This window comes from Haliotis rufescens, unplaced genomic scaffold (genome assembly GCF_023055435.1).
Source record: "Haliotis rufescens isolate VD_foot unplaced genomic scaffold, xgHalRufe1.0.p SCAF_2, whole genome shotgun sequence".
Classification (NCBI taxonomy): Eukaryota; Metazoa; Mollusca; class Gastropoda; order Lepetellida; family Haliotidae; genus Haliotis; species Haliotis rufescens.
The window spans coordinates 71,169,150-71,188,395 of record NW_025963890.1 but is presented as its reverse complement, the minus strand read 5'-3'; the positions used below and the strand labels follow the sequence as shown (position 1 = coordinate 71,188,395).

Genomic DNA, 19,246 nt, shown 5'->3' with positions numbered 1-19,246 from the left:
AGTACACAAAGATGTTCATTTTACTCAGTTTATTCTTTGTGTTGCATAAACACAATAGTGGCAGTCTTCCACCAACTGTCCATGAATCACACTTACAGCATTCTCACATGACGATAAAACAAAATGTTACAGTGTGAGTGAGGAGTGTCTATATCACAGACCAGCTTAAACACTTCTCACACAGCCTTAGGAGATACAAGCATTGTCCCTGAACTGCCCATCTCGGTCAGCAGGTCACTGAGCCTCCCGATCCGGTCAGCAGGTCACTGAGCCTCCCGATCCGGTCAGCAGGTCACTGAACCTCCCGTTCCGGTCAGCAGGTCACTGAGCCTCCCATCCCACTCAGCAGGTCACTGAGCCTCCCGTTCTGGTCAGCAGGTCACTGAGCCTCCCATCCCACTCAGCAGGTCACTGAGCCTCCCGATCCGGTCAGCAGGTCACTGAGCCTCCCGATCCGGTCAGCAGGTCACTGAACCTCCCGTTCCGGTCAGCAGGTCACTGAGCCTCCCATCCCACTCAGCAGGTCACTGAGCCTCCCATCCCACTCAGCAGGTCACTGAGCCTCCCGTTCTGGTCAGCAGGTCACTGAGCCTCCCGTTCCGGTCAGCAGGTCACTGAGCCTCCCGTTCCGTTCCGGTCAGCAGGTCACTGAGCCTCCCGTTCCAGTCAGCAGGTCACTGAGCCTCCCATCCCACTCAGCAGGTCACTGAGCCTCCCGTTCCGGTCAGCAGGTCTCTGAGCCTCCCGTTCCTGTCAGCAGGTCACTGAGCCTCCCGTTCCAGTCAGCAGGTCACTGAGCCTCCCGTTCCGGTCAGCAGGTCACTGAGCCTCCCGTTCCAGTCAGCAGGTCACTGAGCCTCCCGTTCCGGTTAGCAGGTCACTGAGCCTCCCATCCCAGTCAGCAGGTCACTGAACCTCCCATCCCAGTCAGCAGGTCTCTGAGCCTCCCATCCCAGTCAGGTCACTGAGCCTCCCATCCCAGTCAGCAGGTCACTGAGCCTCCCGTTCCTGTCAGCAGGTCACTGAACCTCCCATCCCAGTCAGCAGGTCTCTGAGCCTCCCATCCCAGTCAGGTCACTGAGCCTCCCATCCCAGTCAGCAGGTCTCTGAGCCTCCCATCCCAGTCAGGTCACTGAGCCTCCCATCCCAGTCAGCAGGTCACTGAGCCTCCTGTTCCTGTCAGCAGGTCACTGAGCCTCCCATCCCAGTCAGCAGGTCTCTGAGCCTCCCATCCCGGTCAGGTCACTGGGCCCATGTCAGCAGGATGTTGCACAGCCTCCAGGCCATACCCAGGGCAATAGCACCCACAGCCACCCACATCAAAACAGAATGGGAAGCCTGCAAGTGGAGTCGGTGGAACGTTACAGACACATTTTAAGCATACTTGTAGTTTGTTAGGCACTAAAATGTACTGAACAACGCATGGACGTCAACACCCAGGCAACAAATGCATAAGCAGTACTACAGGGACATCACTAGGTCTAAATATACTGAAGGTTTGAAATAGACATACTGCCTAACTACTGGATTGTACACAGCAGCTACATCAGGGGAGACACGTCTGCTTGTCGTATCAGCTGACCAGCATCAGGATCTGGTGTCATCGGGATAATCGTATGTCCATCTCGTTAAAATCAGATCCTAGTGCTCACTACTGCTACACAAAGATCGGAGGACATCCCATTACAGGTCACATCAGAACGACCTTTTGCGAACTTTGATCGACCAATGAAATGAGTAAGAGGAAGTTAGAAATCAGATATCAGCTTTCTCAAGATTTAGGGCACTTGTTTCAACATGGCGACCATTCCAGTCTACACTTTGAAAAGATTTTGATAATTTCTCGATTCAAAATGTGAAATTCTGAGATGTCAAACAGATGAAACAGATGGCCAAGATTGTACTTCCCATGGACTATGGAAAGTCTCTTCCTTTTCAAATGTATATTGAATTGATCGTACCAGCCCGTAACTGTTGTACGCAATGCCCCATGTTAACCTTTTGCGGTTGCTTGATTAGAAAACACATAGGACTTTCGCTATATCGTAATCAACACTCTGATTGGTTGGATGAAAGGGGACCGATGAAAGGTCGTTCTGATGTGACCTGTAATGGGATGTTTTCAGATCTTTGAGTAACTGTAGCAAACACTAAGATCTGATGTTAATGAGATTAATTGTATGTCATCAATCCCCAAACATGGGAATCACACAGGACCATGCTATCAGTCGTTGCCTGATTTAGATATGATTATTCACTAGCTGTCATTATATAGCATGAATATTGCCGACTGCTTCACATAACATTTAGTAAGAACACAATTCGAACATGACAGATGAAGGCTAAAAAGTGCATCACACCATCACAGGGAATTGACTGGACACCCAGTCAATACATACATGTATAAGTAAATTTAGATACTAAATAATTCTGACTGGATAACGTTTTCGCTTGTATTTTTATTTTACAATTAATTTTCATACCATATGACGTGAGTTCCTCCTGTAACAGTGTGTCACTACTTGACTATTTGTTTCTTGTATCGTGTTCAGAGAATCGGGATCTCAGATAAACTTATAGCCCTCACAGTAGCACTAACAAGACAAGATCAAGTTACCTGCTGCTCTGCCAGCTCAACACCCGAGACCTCGCCCTTCTTCTTTGGTGGAGGAACTGCTGGGCGAACAGCATCCTTGCCTTTCAGTTGTCTCCCCTTGAGGAAGTGTTTACCCGTCTCCACGATCTCCACATCCACCATCTTGCCCATCAGGTTGTCATCCTTACGAACTAGCACCTAACGGGAGAGAGGGAGGGAGGGAGTGAGTTTATGTCGACCACATCACCACTGTTTACCTGTTGTGAGTGAGTGAGTGAGTTTATGTCGACCACATCACCACTGTTTACCTGTTGTGAGTGAGTGAGTTTATTTCGACCACATCACTACTGTTTACCTGTTGTGAGTGAGTGAGTGAGTTTATGTCAACCACATCACCACTGTTTACCTGTTGTGAGTGAGTGAGTTTATGTCGACCACATTACCACTGTTTACCTGTTGTGAGTGAGTGAGTGAGTTTATGTCGACCACATCACCACTGTTTACCTGTTGTGAGTTTATGTCGACCACATCACCACTGTTTACCTGTTGTGAGTGAGTGAGTTTATGTCGACCACATCACCACTGTTTACCTGTTGTGAGTGAGTTTATGTCGACCACATCACCACTGTTTACCTGTTGTGAGTGAGTGAGTGAGTTTATGTCGACCACATCACCACTGTTTACCTGTTGTGAGTGAGTTTATGTCGACCACATCACCACTGTTTACCTGTTGTGAGTGAGTGAGTTTATGTCGACCACATCACCACTGTTTACCTGTTGTGAGTGAGTGAGTTTATGTCGACCACATCACCACTGTTTACCTGTTGTGAGTGAGTGAGTGAGTGAGTTTATGTCGACCACATCACCACTGTTTACCTGTTGTGAGAGTGAGTGAGTTTATGTTGACCACATCACCACTATTTACCTGTTGTGAGTGAGTGAGTTTATGTCGACCACATCACCACTGTTTACCGGTTGTGAGTGAGTGAGTTTATGTCGACCATATCACCACTGTTTACCTGTTGTGTGAGTGAGTGAGTTTATGTCGACCACATCACCACTGTTTACCTGTTGTGAGTGAGTGAGTGAGTTTATGTCGACCACATCACCACTGTTTACCTGTTGTGAGTTTATGTCAACCACATCACCACTGTTTACCTGTTGTGTGAGTGAGTGAGTTTATGTCGACCACATCACCACTGTTTACCTGTTGTGAGTGAGTGAGTGAGTTTATGTCGACCACATCACCACTGTTTACCTGTTGTGTGAGTGAGTGAGTTTATGTCGACCACATCACCACTGTTTACCTGTTGTGAGTGAGTGAGTGAGTTTATGTCGACCACATCACCACTGTTTACCTGTTGTGTGAGTGAGTGAGTTTATGTCGACCACATCACCACTGTTTACCTGTTGTGTGAGTGAGTGAGTTTATGTCGACCACATCACCACTGTTTACCTGTTGTGAGTGAGTGAGTGAGTTTATGTCGACCACATCACCACTGTTTACCTGTTGTGAGTGAGTGAGTGAGTGAGTGAGGGTGTTTGGTGTTACGCCCCTTTCAGCATTATTCCAGCAATATCACAGCGGGGACATCAGAAATTGGCTTCACACATTGAACCCATGTCAGGAATCGAACCCGGGTCTTCGGCATGACAAGCCAAAGCTTTAACCACAAGGCTAGGCTAGGCTACCCAGCCGCTCCCCTTATGTGTGATCAGAGCTACAACAGCACCTAACAGGAGAGAGGGGAGTGAGCCAAATAGATGCGGTTTCATCACATACAGAGTCTCTGACATATATGGATACAAATACATAATGTTCATTTTTCACATTTGTGATCATAATTAATTTTCAACAAACCCTACTTAATTTTTTAGAATGAATTGTCTTATCCTTACAAACTGGACTGGCGGATCTACCTGATGACGGTACCCGTACACACCTGGTCGTAACTCTTGTTGTGTGCGACGTAGAACTGATTGTCGTGGGAGGTCTCTGTCACCAACACCGTCTGCTTCTCTCCCAGCTGGAGGGAACAAATAAGCAATACATGGCAGGCAAAAGTAACATTGTCAATACCTCCCAGGATTGTATACAACGATGTTCCTCATCCCCTGTGAATACATATGGCTGCTACGCTGTGAAATAAGATTATTCGAATGGTTGTCTGTTTTCTGTTAAAGGCTGCACCAATGATTGACATCATGAGCAACGATCTTCGTAATTGGGTCACAAGGCTGTTGTACATGTATGAGAAATACAGTATACTATGTTTATAATGAACACGCTTATAACGAACTGACAGATATAACGAACTGTTGGTCCTGTTCATTTGTTGTGTATAGGCTATATATATGCTGATAACGAACTACGGTCATAACGAACTAAAATGAGTGGTCCCTTTTAGTTCGTTGTAGCCATACTTTACTGTATGTACTTTACCAATGTAATCTTAGTGCTCTTTGGTCTGAGCTCTCTCTGGTTACACTCCAGCAGAAACCAGAACCGAGGCTTGATTTGTTGGTTAGAAATAGTTTCTACACTGCAAAGTGTCTGTCTGCATCACTGCTGGTGGAAGAACTAAAGAGTACACTACCCTGAAGTATTGACGATGCAGACATACAAGTCTGCACCCAGGTGGAGAGTGAAGGAGGGAAGTGAATGTGACTACCTCACCAATATGGCATCAAGCTTGTTATCTTATTTCTTGGGAGTTATTTGACACCGCACTACACAATATTCCAGCCAAATGATGGCGAAATGTGAATAATTGAATCAGGACCAGCCTGACCAGAGATTGACATTATTAAGAAAGTATGACTGCATGAAAGCCAAATTGACCTGACAAAGGTGTTTGGTCCCTCTTCACAACCATATTGGCGTGTTTAACTTGCCCCCTACCCCACTGGAGAGAGTTGAGTTGACAGCTGACAAATACTTCTGCCTACCTTGTGTTCGTACGGGCTGTAAGACTGAAACAGTTCAGAGACTCTTTTCGTCCTCTTCTTTACCTGAGATGAAAACAAAATGTTAAAAGTCTTCTTGGGCTGATTCATACCTCACTAAACTGGAATATGTCATTAAAAGTGAGTGAGTAAGTGAGTTTGATTTTACGCCGCTTTTAGCAATATTCCAGCAATATCACGCCGGGGAACACCAGAAATTGGCTTCACACATTGTACCCATGTCGGGAATCGAACCCAGGTCTTCGGCGTGACGAGCGAACGCTTTACCAGTAGGCTACCCGACCGCCCCGTCATTAAAAGTAAATCAGTAATCAGGGTAATACAAAGATTTTCTTTTTCTTCATTTCCCACTATCTGTTCAAATGCATCTTTATTTGTTCCCGACCAGTGGATCCGTTTGCATTCCTGTTATCATTTTCAACTCCCTGGGGAGTATACAACACAAGCTGCCCAGAGGCGTTAGAAGGTTTTAACATCCACCTCACATATTAGGTACCCATTCCCTGCTGGGTGAACAGAGGCACATGTGAACTAAGTCACCTGCCCTGGGTGACACCACACGTTGACACTTGTGTTTCGGGTGTATGAACGTATTTGTGTTTCCACCATCTGGTTATCTACCCTCGGATGAGTGGGTTCTTTCGAGTGTACAGGGTCAATGTACTCTACACTTGGGTTAGTGACAGCACTGTAAAGTTGGTTGGTTTGGTTTGTTGTTTAACGCCGCACTCAGCAATATTCCAGCTATATGACGGCGGTCTGTAAATAATCGAGTCTGGACCAGACAATCCAGTGATTAATATCATGAGCATCGATCCACGCAATTAGGATCGATGACATGCATCAACCAAGTCAGCGAGCCTTACCACCCGGTCCCGTTAGTCGCCTTTTACGACAAGCATAGTCACCTTTTACGGCAAGCATGGGTTGCTGAAGACCTATTCTACCCCGGAATCTTCATGGGTCCTGTAAAGACTGTAAAGACCTGTAAACATGGTTGGTGCCAAGGCTGAATAACAACATGGTCACTAGCGGGATATGATCTCAGCACCTGGCCTGGTTCTTTTGACCGCTTGTCCACTCCGCCCTGTATTACATGTATGCCAAGACCTACCTCCTGGGGATGTATGCGGTTCATCTTAGCAGCCGGGGTGCCTGGTCGGGGGAAGAACTGGTTGATGAAGAGACTGGGGAACTTGTACTCCCTCACCAGCTCCATCGTCTCCACGAAGTCCTGCACACAGAAGTGAGCTAGTCAGTGCTCAGAGATGCCAACCCTAATGGAAGCCTCGGAGTAATCAGGGTAACCATGGTAACAAAGCATTATTTCATTTGAAAAGCAGTAATGTCAAGACTATCATGCCACGATGCTGGTTTTCGCTTCGACGTTTTCCTTCAAACACATCCTTCCGAGTCATGCAAAACAGGAGATTGAAACATTTGTTGCTTAAGCTAAACAAATAATAGTCTTGGTTCTCAGGCACCTCCCGCATCATCATAAAATTCGCTGCATGTTTTGTTTTTATTTCCATTTTTAAAAAAAATCATTAATAATTCCAAATCCAATGGTAGTCAAATACTGTATTCCAGTATTTTACTCAAGGAAATACATTTATGTGGGGAGGGCCCCTTTCCAGGTTGATTGTATACAAATGACATCACTAATGGCTCTGCTACTGAAGCTGTTTGCAGTACTTTTTACTCTGAAGACACTGCTAATTACTGTCTACAAATTGAAAAAGTTGAAAGAATGATGTTGGATGATAAATAAAATCTCACCCTCGGGTCTTTTGATATCAAATATATCAACACTTGTTACTCGGAATTTTTCCACTTTTATCAACTCGTGTTGATATATTTGATATCAAAAGACACTCAGGTGAGATTCTCTATTTATTTGGTTACCTAACTGTTTGTTTGGTTACACAACTGTTTGGTCATTGTTGGTTGGTTACATACCAGTTTGAACAACCCCCCAAAAAGCCAATGCTTTAATCACTAGCCTACCCCACCGCCCTTACACTTACTGTATGATACACGATATACTGATATATTCAGAGTGTAATACAACATGTTTATCTCCACATTGCACACATGTAACATATTAACATACCTCTTCTGTTTCTGTAGGAAATCCACAAATAATATCTGTTGCTATGGTAACATTTGGTACTCTGAAATGTAGAATACGTTATCAGAAACAGCTGGAAAGAGATTGGACCAACCAAATTTGTAATTAAATGTTTGAAGCAGAAGGTGCTATGGCAGCATGCAAAATGATAGTCTGCCTAGTCTCGCTGGTTTTGTTGTTGCTTCGTATGTCAGTGATGTGACATCACCCGGCTTAGTGAGGCAGGAACGTCGGCAGTGATGCAGGTGAAACCCACAAGCACAGGTAGGATGAAGACAAACCAAGAAGCATACACAGGACCAATCTGTGACTCGAACACACAAGATCACACAATTCTATCATGTCTAAGCCATGCAACACTGCACTGCAAACTGTAAGATAACTGGGTCACCCATCCCCCGACAAGAAGAAATAAACTACAGTCAAGTCTCATTAATCCGACACTCGTTAATCCGACACTCGGCTTTATCCGACACAAATGATGGGAACCGATTGATTCAGCGCTATTTAGTCCCGTTAATCCGACATTCTCGCACTCCGACTCCGACACACCTAATTTGCAACGAATTACTGAAATCACTCATTAATCAGTCTCGTTAATCCGACACAGTGGTCAGCGTACTCCGTGGTCATCTGCCCGCGAGTACACAACCCCGTGTTTTGACACGCACCGGCTGCAGAGATTAACTTTAACAATTAACACTAGATGCCGGGATCATAAAGAATTTCAAGCTTTATTATAAGAAACAAATGAAATTACACCTTGACAATGTTGATGCTGAAGAACCACCAGCCCTAGACGTCAAGCGAACAGGGGACTTTGAGAAATGTGCCTTCAAAATGTGAGAAACAGAAAACACTGACAGACTATTTTAAGTAGATGAAGCAAGTTGTTAAGACAGTAGCACTTGCATTTACACGAGGAAACACACGGTTATTATCTATCGTGAAGATGTCCGATTTTCGATCACAAATCACTTAATTTCGTTAATCCGACATACTCGTTAATCCGACACAATCATGTGCAACCAACGATGTCAGATTAACGAGACTTGACTGTATCTATAATTTAAATCTACAGCTGCCGTTTCCCCCACTAGGGGCCAGTGGCTGGGATCATCAGGTACATAGCTAAAAACATATTTTAGAACAGTTACCGAGGTTACAACCTTTTGCTTCTTAGACACGTTTATGTATACCTTGAATCCTGGAACTTTTAACAATTAAACTAAAAGTGTGTGAGTGAGTTGGGTTTAACGCGGCTTTTAACAGTATTCCAGTCATATCACGGCGTGTCAGCTTAATGTGGGAGGAAAGCCTGAAGTGATGCAGGTCTCAGACGTTAACCACTTCGGTGAAACCCACGAGCACGGGTATGGTGCTGACAAACCTAGAAACATAATTGGGGCGAACCAGGATTCAAACCCACAATCATAGGTTTCTGGCGTGCCCAAGGGACGCAACTCTGTACAGCAAATCTCAGCGCCTTAGACGACTGGGCCACCTGTGCCCCCATTAAACTGCAAGAATACCAAGGGTAGGACTTTTGCACTTTCAAAAAAACACCTCATCAAGCTCATGGTAAACATGCTGGACTTCTGATCAGCAGGATTGGTAAGGACTTGTGTGAGGATCTTTGGGTAAGATTAGAGATGAAACAATGTATGAGAGCCAACAAAGATGACGCTACCTGCTTCTGAGGAAATCCACGACATGCTTGAAGTCGTCCAGACAGTACTCCCGCTTCATGTCCATGAGAACGCTGTCGGAGGCAGACTGGACGGGCACGTGAAGGAAGGAGTAGACTCGGGGGTGCTGCAGGATCTTCCCCATCTCCTGCACACAACTCACACATGTACCACAAGCACAAAATATTATTTTTATTATTATTATTATAAATTTATATACGGCAGGTATCCAGGTACTAGTATCTACTCGAATGAGGTTTTATTTGTTACCCGACCGGTGGATCTGTTTGCATTCCTGTTATTATTCTCAACTCCCTGGGGAGTATACAACGCAAGCTTCCCCCGGGCGCTAGAGGGTTTTGACAACCTCACAGAAATGGACAGTTCCGAAAGGAAAAAGCAAATACTGCCGTGTGATTGTGGATAATTTGCACACCATCGTTTTTGAGCACCAAGTCATCTACACGCAAAACACTGTGCTATGAAGTTATATATGTGTTCTGACTGTGTTTTCCTTTGCTAAAATTGAAAGTTCAGAAAGCTGACATCTTATTGGCTTGAGAACCTACATTTTTCAATTAGCTTGGGTAATAAACCTTCCTCAGTGTCACCTTATACAATGTATGGACACAATGTCAGACGTCAAACAGTGAGGTATCGTGTCAGATAAAGATTTGGTCTCAATATTTCACACAACACAGAAGCGTGCACTCAAGTGAGTGTTGAAGCAGTGGTCAGAGTCAGCCACATTCCAGCTATATCCAGCAACCTGTAAACAACAAAGCATGGACAAGGACACACAGTGAAAGTGTGAGCAACCATCTGTCTGTTGGTCTGTCTGTCGGTCTGTCTGTCGGTCTGTCTGTCGATCTGTCTATCTCTCTGTTTGTTTCTTGTTTAAAGCCATACTCAGCAATGTTCTAGCAAACTGAAGGTCTGTAAATAATCAAGTCTAGATATGACAATCTAGTGATTGACATTATGAGCATCGATCTATGTGATTGGGATATGATGACATGCATCAACCAAGTCAGCAAGCCTGACAACCTGATCCCGTCTCTTACGACAAGCATGGGTTCCTGAAGACCTATTCTAACCAAGAATCCCCTGGAGAGGTGGTAATCTTCACCCAATTCTCATTAGTTGTGGATTTCAGATTAGAATAAAATGGTGACCAAAGAAAAAATTAGGATGCTAGATGTGAAAGCACCTGTCACAGACTGGCAATTACTGAGTCACAGCAAGTAACGGTACCAACACTGTTACCATGGTGATAACCCTACCTCAAGATGTTCCAGGATGTATGGAGGGTTGGTCATCCCCAGTCTCATCATGGCACCCTCTGGGATAACCTCAACAAGTTGCCATAGCAACTCGGGCAATGTGACGCCAATGTCATGACCGTAGGCGCCAAGGTCTTCCGATGTCAGCCATATCTCGACAACACCCTCTGTTGAGAAACAAACCAAAATTTATCACAACTATCATTGTATTTGGCAGATGGAGGGTGGGATTGACAGAATGATGACTTTCTTTTAAATAGAAACCCCCCCAATAATTTTAACATTATTTAGGAACTGTACATTTATTAAGGGGGGTCTTAAAAATTGCAAACAGACAATCACTTGAAAGCAATGTACAGTGCCTTACAATAGGGCTCTAACTTTCAGTCTCTTGCAATCTAAGCAATCGCTAGCTGAGGTCGCTTTGTTCTCAAACAAAAATGGTAGCTGACTGAAATTTTAGACAGCGGAACAAGAAATTCTTGACTGGATCAACCATGAAATAGGCAAAGGCAGCTAACATCCCAGCATACCCAATCTGCTCCACATCTTCAAAGTAGCCATCAAGAGTCATAAACTCACTGCGAGTTGCTATTACTGTTCTAGCGATTAATTTGCTTACTCCAAATGATTTGTGACTTGCAAGGTGTCCCATGGTATTGTGGACTTGGTCTGCCCTGTCATCTTCACAGGGGCTAAGGACAACTGCTTTTCACCAGTGAATGAAAGATGAGTGCACTAACTTTCTAAAGTTTGTGCAAATGCATTGCAGAAATTCTCAATGTATGAGGTTGTCATTTACATGTAAACCGTTTCTGTGGTCTAGTGGATAAAGCGCCTGCCTGGAGAGTGGAAAGTCTGGTTTGTTCTACGGCTGTGTCATACCAAAATATGTTAGAAGATGGTACTTGTTGTTACTCTGCCTGTTGCATGTTTTAAGGGGCTAAAATGAGCACTGGTCAGCTCGGAGTCAGCATGCAGTGTTTGAGTGGGGTAATCATGTGGGCAAGCACTGCCTCAGTCTGCATGCACGCTCCCACCCACGGACAATGCAATACAAGTCCAATGCTCTTGAATGCGAAATGACAACATATTTCACCCCACTATCAGACATGTAAGAAATAATACAACATACTACTGCACTGCTAAGAAAAACAAGAGCAAAAGTGAGCGTGGCTCACTAATACCCCCGATTTGCCTAGTGTGTCAGTAGTTTCAAATAAAAAAATGGATAGGGTTAGGGTTTGAAAAATTCATTAAATAAAATGGAAAATTAATAAAAACAATTTTTTTCTTTTGACTGCACCCCTCCATATGACACAGATTATATGTACTAGGTTTGAGATGAATCCACTGAATAGTTAATGAGAAATCGCGCGGACAAAGTTTTCAGACGGATGGACGGAACCTTGGTATAACTGTATCCCCCCGACCTAAAAGGTAGGGGGTATAATAAATGTGACTCACAAATTGCTCATGTTACGTTACCAAAAGAGATTGTTGATTGGAGGGTTGACATTTCAACCAATTACTAAACATTTGACCACACATTGTCAGTTGCTTCTGAATGTGCTTATTCCACATAACTTAGGAATGAAAACATAATGACTGAATTATAACTTTTGCAAAGTGTTTTAGAAAAGAAGAAGTTAAAATAAGTCGTGATTCTGACAAACAAGATACCAATTTGTTGCGATCATATGCACAAACTGTGTCACTGTGAACAGTGTACACAAGGATGAGAATGGATATTTCCCTTTTCAGCTGAAATACCTCTGCAATGGAGTGTGGTCCATAATATAGAGGTGTTTATTGGAGGCCATCAGATTTTAACACATTTGTGATCACTAAAATCAGCAGAAATTCTCGGATCCGCGGAAGATTCTCATCCACGTTTATATCTTTTGTACATCTGATCAACACAAGTCATGATAGTTCAACTTCACCAAACGGTCAAATGGCTCAAAGACAAGATTTACCCTCAAATGACTGTATCGCCCGGGCTACAATGGCGGCAGGTTCGTAGCTGCCCAGGTCCCCCCGGGCGTGCTTCGTCTTGCAGTACGTGCACTGATTCAGGCATCTGGGAACATAAACGATATTGCTTAGAGGACATCACTCCAGGAAGGTCAGCTCAAACAGGAATTCTACCATGAACTTGGAAAAACATGATACTGATCTGGTCAGTGAGATCAACAATCACCTGAGAGTGAAACAGCTGATATGATGATCTCATCATAGCGAAAGCAAATATGTATAGAAACTTCTTTCTCAATCATCTCAATTCAATTTAGCGCAGTTATATCCACAGATAACCCACTACTACAATGAAAACAGTTTGTTTATCTCTTGAGTTTATAACATTATACCAGTGACTCGGACCATGGATGTTTAGTCTGCAACAGTTTTGAGTTTCGCAACATTTCTTTAGATGATTGAAAGAGTGAGCTGGGTTTAACGCCAATTTTAACAGTATTCCAGTTATATTGCGGCATGTCAGCTTAATGTGGGAGGAAACCCCAATGTGATGCAGGTCTCAGACGTTTACCACTTCGGTGAAACCCACAAGCACGGTGCTGACAAACCTAGAAACATAATCGGGGCGAACCTGGATTCGAACCCACAATCATAGGTTTCTGGCGTGCCCAAGGGACGCAACTCTGCACAGCGAATCGCGGCACCATAGACGACTGGGACACCAGTGCCCCCTTTCTTTAGATGAAGTAAGCTCAGCTAATATATAGTCCAAAAGATTGTAATATTTTAGTGAAACTGATCAGCTCAAAGAATGTTTCTATTATTGACAAATGTAGACAAGCATGAGAAAATGTGGTACATACGTACCCTGTGTTGATGGCGATGATCTCGATGAGCGGGTTCCTGCGAATCTTGGGTAGGCTGAGTGAGGCGCCACCTGTTTTCTTGCCTTCTTGTTTCTTCTGACCAAGTAGTCGAACTGAATTACCTGAAGTCACCAACACATAATTCACAGGCCAAGGTGTTGAAATTCAATCACAGGTCAATTTCAGTTGTATCACAGCTTAATGTTGGAAAAAACCCTGAAGTGATGCAGGTCTCAGATGTTTACCACTTTGGTGAAACCCAAGAACAAGGGTATGGTGCTGACAAATCTAGAAACATAATTGGGTGAACTGGGATTCAAACCCACGATCATAGGTTTCTGGCGCATCTAAGGGATGTAACTCTGCAGAGCGAATTGCGGTGTCTGAGACGACTGAGCCACTTGTGTATGCCATGTTTCAGTTGATTTACTCGGACTAATTGTCTTGCATCATCCAGCAGGAATTGAAATTTCTCACTACTATATAGTAGTGGTGGTTTATTTCAGTAAATCAGGCCACAGGCCCATTTTACAATATATATATTCAAGCATTCAAACATGTTTCTCACTACTGGAACAATGGGTCAGGACAAAGAAGGAGTGCATGGGTGGCTCAGTCATCTTAGGTGCTGCAATTCACTGTGCAGAGTTGCATCACTTAGACTTTATAGACTTGCCAGAAACCTATGGCCGTGGGTTCAAATCACGCTTTGCCCTGATTATGTTTCTAGGTTTTCCAGCACCATGCTTGTCGGTTTTACTAAAGTGGTAAACATGGTAAATGCATCACTTCAGGTTTTCCTCACTCATCAAGCTGACATGATGTGAAATAACTAAATTACTGTACATAGCAACACGAGTGGTTTACCTTTCAGGGTTTCCTCAACGACCTCCACGACCCGGTCTATCTGCTGCACTCCCAAGACACTCAGCCCCTGCAGAAAAACACACACTGGTGAAACTGTCCGCCCTTATACATGAAGTTCCTTCAACCTTGTACCTTTCTCGGTCTTACACAGTCCATTCAACAAATTACAATATGTATTTTTATCTGTTTATCTAATGAAAAGTCTTAACATTAAGATAAACATATGTCATGAAAAGGTAGAACTTTCAAAGGCTTTCATTATTCAAGACTGCTCTGATTTCAGAACTAGGGGTTTGTATGCAAACAAGAGACAACAGTCACGTAATAGGCAAAGTAGCTAGTGGTGGCAGAGTAATGTCATCCCTTCACGGAGTGTGGAAACTGACCACATACATTGAACTGCTTAAAACTACTAATCTCTGGCTATAGAATCAGAATGTTAACCAATACAACATCAGTTATAATATAATAGACTTATTGTGTTTCATATCTCTGGTGACCCATGAAGATCCGGGCTAGAATAGGTCTTCAGCAACCCATGCTTGCCGTAAAAGGTGACTATGCTTGTCGTAAAAGGCGACAAACGGGATCGGGTGGTCAGGCACGCTGATTTGGTTGATGCATGTCATCGATCCCAATTGCGTGGATTGAAGCTCATGATATTAATCACTGGATTGTCTGGTCCAGACTCGATTATTTACAGACCGCCGTCACATAGCTGGAATATTGCTGAGTACAGCGTTAAACAACAAACCAAATCATATCTCTGGTGTAAATTCACAATTCATCTGTGAAAATTGTGACATTCAAGTGTTTGAAATTAAGAGATTCTGGGTTCCTGTTGTCTTCTGGAGTAGCTGAATCTAGAACCTCTAAATCTTTTTAAGTTTGGGTCATGATAAGGACACCTTGACTTGCATGCTTAATGTCGAACACTGGCCAGATGTTACCATGGTCACTTGTGAGTTTCTTAGTACCTGGATGTAATCGGCCTTGGGTTGACCTTGAGGAACACACCCCGCCAGCACCAGTTGTTTGCCCAGCTCGCGAGCCCGAGTGATCTCATTCCGGAAGTGATCTTCCGCTGGACTTTTCACAGTACAGCTGTTCAGCAGCCACAGGTCGGCTTTCTCTTTCTCCTCTAGAAATAGAAGCAAGAATGCAGGGTTAGAATTAAACACAAAAGCTTTATTAGCTTGGGAAAAGATAAAATAACCCTGTAATGTTATAGCAATAGGGAAATTTGTACTAGCCGGCCGGAATTCGTATTAGCCCTGGGCTAGTGTCAAGATCTAACCGTAGTTTGTACTAGCCCCTGCACCAAGACTAAATTATATTGAAAGTAATACCAAAATACATGTTTGGGCAAGTAGACATTTTTGGAACTGATTGGAATTGAGACATTAGGACTGTCTGGAACCTAGAGTGACATTGATACCTGTGATTTTGTAACCGTATGCTGCTAGCTGTCCAGCCATATATTCACTGTCAGAGTTATTGTGAGAGCAGCCCCAGGTCTTTACATACACCTTGTGGGTTCCTGAAAATAACCATGGCAACAGAATTACAAAATCTTGAATCTCCAAGTGACAATAACTGTGATGTGGAAAGTATCAATACATGATGATAAATTTAACAAATCCCGGGGTTGTCACATATATCATGTATATTATGTACTGACACTGATGAATAGTTCGTCTCTGCAAATATGTTTTTGGTCTCTGCAAATATGTTTTTGGTCTCTGCAATGTTCTTACTGACTATACCATGTTTACCTGGAATATAACTATCAGCTTCAACATTCTCTTCTATTGACATATGTCGCTTCGTAACTTTTGACTTGCGAGCCCGTGGCAGCACTTCCGAGCGAGATATGTCTCTGTCATAAGAACCCAAATCATGCTGAGAGACTATGTCCTCGATATCATCAACCGTCTTTTCGCACAGGGCAGGCATATTGTATATTTTGGATTTGACCTGGGATTATGTCCAAAATATGCAGTGATTGGTCAAAAGTACGACACTTAAGGCACCTGTTCAGTGACGAACTTGTAATATGTCGGCCCTCAAATGTCAGTGTTCATGCCACATTCGCAACTATCATTTCTGACGAGTAAGAGATCCAGTTTTCGCGCACGCTATATTCTTGTTAACAGTTTCTTGAGAATTCTTCAATATGTGACATACGGTATTCGGGTAGTTCTTTGAAATGTTATCAATGTAAGTGATATAGCTGGTATTGTCCGACCAACAAAAGGCTCGACATCTTAAAAACATTCGATCACTCAATTGCAATTCTCGCCAGCATGTTGCGTGTTTAACAGGAAGTTTTCATGGGAGACAACTGGGATAGAGTTCCGCTAAAGAATACCAAACTCCATTCTACGCTACGCGCTGGGGTGGAGCTTGCAGGTTGCGCCCTGATATGACGACTGCGGACTGTCAACAATAACAAGTATGACATGTTATAAACAGTTATAAAAAAAACCCCTTAGAAATGCAAGTTCTTTCTATTCACTCAACCATGCGTTTCATAAACTTTTCAGAGTAACAAAGCGTACAACTGTATGGGGGACAACTTCAGATTCATTGTATTACGAGACGTTTCGATATAGATTCTAACGTCGTTTAAGAATCTATGTCGAAACGTCGCTACATGCAAAATGCAAAAAGTCAGAAGATGTTATCCATGAAGTTCACAGCTTTGTTATATACTCTCCAACTTCTAGAATGCCAATCAAACCACGATGTTTCCGAAAACTATTACAAATGGACGCTGAATAACACTGAAAAAAAAATCCAAATTGAAAATAAAATTTAGTCTAGGTATCAATTTGTCATCCGCTTTCAGTCAATAAGGACGGTTCAAACGAAACCGGTTTTAATAAAGAAACATTACACAAACATATCCAAAAAGACAAATGTCAAAAGGTTGTGCAGTAAGACATTTAATCTTAGAATAGTAAATTTTCTATATTCAAATATTCAAAACCCAATTTCTGGCTCGCGTTAACGAATGAGAAAGCAACTATTTTATATATTTTATAGAAGGCGAAAAAACATCCTGTGCAGTGGGATATTTTTTTATAGTTTGCTGTGGATTAGCCATGAGATTATATGGGTGTATGCATACATCGATGGACCCGTGAAGATCCGGTTGGGAATAGGACTTCAGCAACCCATGCTTGTCACAAGAGGTGACTATGCTTCTTGTAAGAGGCGACTAACGGGATCGGGTGGTCAGGCTCGCTGGCTTGGTTGATACATGCATGTCATCGTATCCCAATTACGTGGATCGATGCTCATGATATCAATCACTGGATTGTCTTATCAAGACTCGATTATTTACAGACCGCTGTCGTATAGTTGGAATATTGCCAAGTGCGGCGTTAAACAACACACAAAACAAAACAAAACATACATCGATGACATCAAGCATACGAGTGAGTGAGTTGATTGGGTTTAACGCCGCTTTGAACAGTATTCCAGTTATATCACGGTGTGTCAGCTTAATGTGGGAGGAAAGCCCGAAGTGATGGAGGTCTCAGACCACATCGGTGAACCCCACGAGTATGGGTATGGTGTAGAAACACAACAGAACCGGGATTCGAACCCGTGGCCATAGTTTTCTGGAGTACCAAAGGGACACAACTCTGCACAACGAATTATTGCGCCGCCTAAGATGACAGGGCCACCGGTCCACCCTTAAGCGTACAAGATAAGAAAAAGTAATTGATTTTAGAGATAAACACACACTATGCGCCGGATACAAACATTTAAGGGATTATATAAACTATAAATAATGCATACCCGAATTTCAATAAAGATAATAAAAATAATGCACTGAATAGTGTCAATTTGGTGAAATACACATGCTATACGCTACACGTGCTATTATAGATGCGCGTGTCGGTCAAGGGTTTAACATATGTGATAAGGCTATGGTAGTTACACGCTCTGAATGTCATGTGGAAGTTATATGTGAGTGTGCAACAAACGCCACATCTCAAACCGAAATGGGTCCTAATGCTGAGCTGATGACAACATTAACATTCAATACAACAGTAGTAGTAGTGAGTGAGTATGGTTTTACGCCGCTTTCAGCAATATTCCAGCAATATCACGCCGGGGCACCAAAAAATGGGCTTCACACATTGTACCCATCTCGGGAATCGAACCCGGGTGTTCGATTTGCGAGCGAACGCTTTAACAACTAGGCTACCCCACCAACCCAGTAGTAGTAGTAGTAGTAGTAGTAGTAGTAGTAGTAGTAGTAGTAGTAGTAAAAGTAATACAGATGATGCGTGAGTGAGTTAAAATGTAATGTATTTCACATCGGCAGTATTTGTTAGTTTGTATGTTGTTTAACGCCGCACTTAGCAATATTCCAGCTATATGACGGCGGTCTGTAAATAATCGAGTCTGGACCAGACAATCAAGTGATTGACATGAGCATCGATCCACGCAATTGGGATACGATGATATGCATCAGCCAAGTCAGCGAGCCTGACTACCCGATCCCGTTAGTCGCCTCTTACGACAAGCTTAGTCATATAGTGATTAGAATAAGTTTTACATTAATAATAAATATTAAAACAAGTCGACAATCAACAATTAGAGTATCACCGATTTGTATTTGAAACAGGTTTGTAACCATAAAAAGAGATTATGATGATGATGATGATGATGATGATACACCAATGCAACCCTCATCTCTAATAGTCGTTGGAGATAAATTGTATCTTACAGTCGTTTTGAACTGAATGACTCACCCATAGCGTGCTTACTGGATTCTGACCTATCCTTGATTCAGATTAATTACTGAAAGAAAATCAATAGTAACGCACTTTGCCACCAGCCAAGGATGCGCT

At 43.1% G+C, this 19,246-nt stretch overlaps 1 protein-coding gene across 3 annotated transcripts; it reads right to left on the bottom strand.

Moving 5' to 3' along the window:
• Window positions 1–14: 14 nt before the first annotated feature.
• LOC124133174 (threonylcarbamoyladenosine tRNA methylthiotransferase-like) lies at window positions 15–16,725 on the bottom strand. Of its 3 annotated transcripts, none has more exons than XR_007222354.1 (15): window positions 16,151–16,725; window positions 15,814–15,915; window positions 15,353–15,516; window positions 14,376–14,442; window positions 13,510–13,630; window positions 12,645–12,748; window positions 10,666–10,832; window positions 9,385–9,530; window positions 7,677–7,737; window positions 6,678–6,797; window positions 5,546–5,608; window positions 4,540–4,623; window positions 2,618–2,794; window positions 1,029–1,338; window positions 15–857 (listed from the first exon to the last, which is right to left on the bottom strand). XR_007222354.1 is itself a non-coding variant. In XM_046497436.2 (14 exons), the coding sequence occupies exons 1-14, from the start codon at window positions 16,329–16,331 to the stop codon at window positions 1,243–1,245; spliced, it is 1,653 nt and encodes a 550-aa protein (XP_046353392.2). In that variant the 5' UTR covers window positions 16,332–16,725; the 3' UTR covers window positions 15–1,242. The 3 variants fall into 3 exon arrangements, 1 of the variants encoding a protein (XP_046353392.2); XR_007222355.1 differs by having other exon boundaries at window positions 15–620; XM_046497436.2 differs by having other exon boundaries at window positions 15–1,338.
• Between the last annotated feature and the right edge of the window lie 2,521 nt (window positions 16,726–19,246).

What these genes read in the sequence shown, in the direction of transcription:
- LOC124133174 (XM_046497436.2), bottom strand. Translation starts at nt 16,331, where the DNA reads ATGCCTGCCCTGTGCGAAAAGACGGTTGATGATATCGAGGACATAGTC. An exon ending in GTGGATTTCCTCAGAAGCAG is followed by an intron (nt 7,738 to 9,384) that starts GTAGCGTCATCT and finishes TCTACATTTCAG; the next exon opens with AGTACCAAATGTTACCATAG. An exon ending in ACCGCATACATCCCCAGGAG is followed by an intron (nt 5,609 to 6,677) that starts GTAGGTCTTGGC and finishes TTTTCATCTCAG; the next exon opens with GTAAAGAAGAGGACGAAAAG.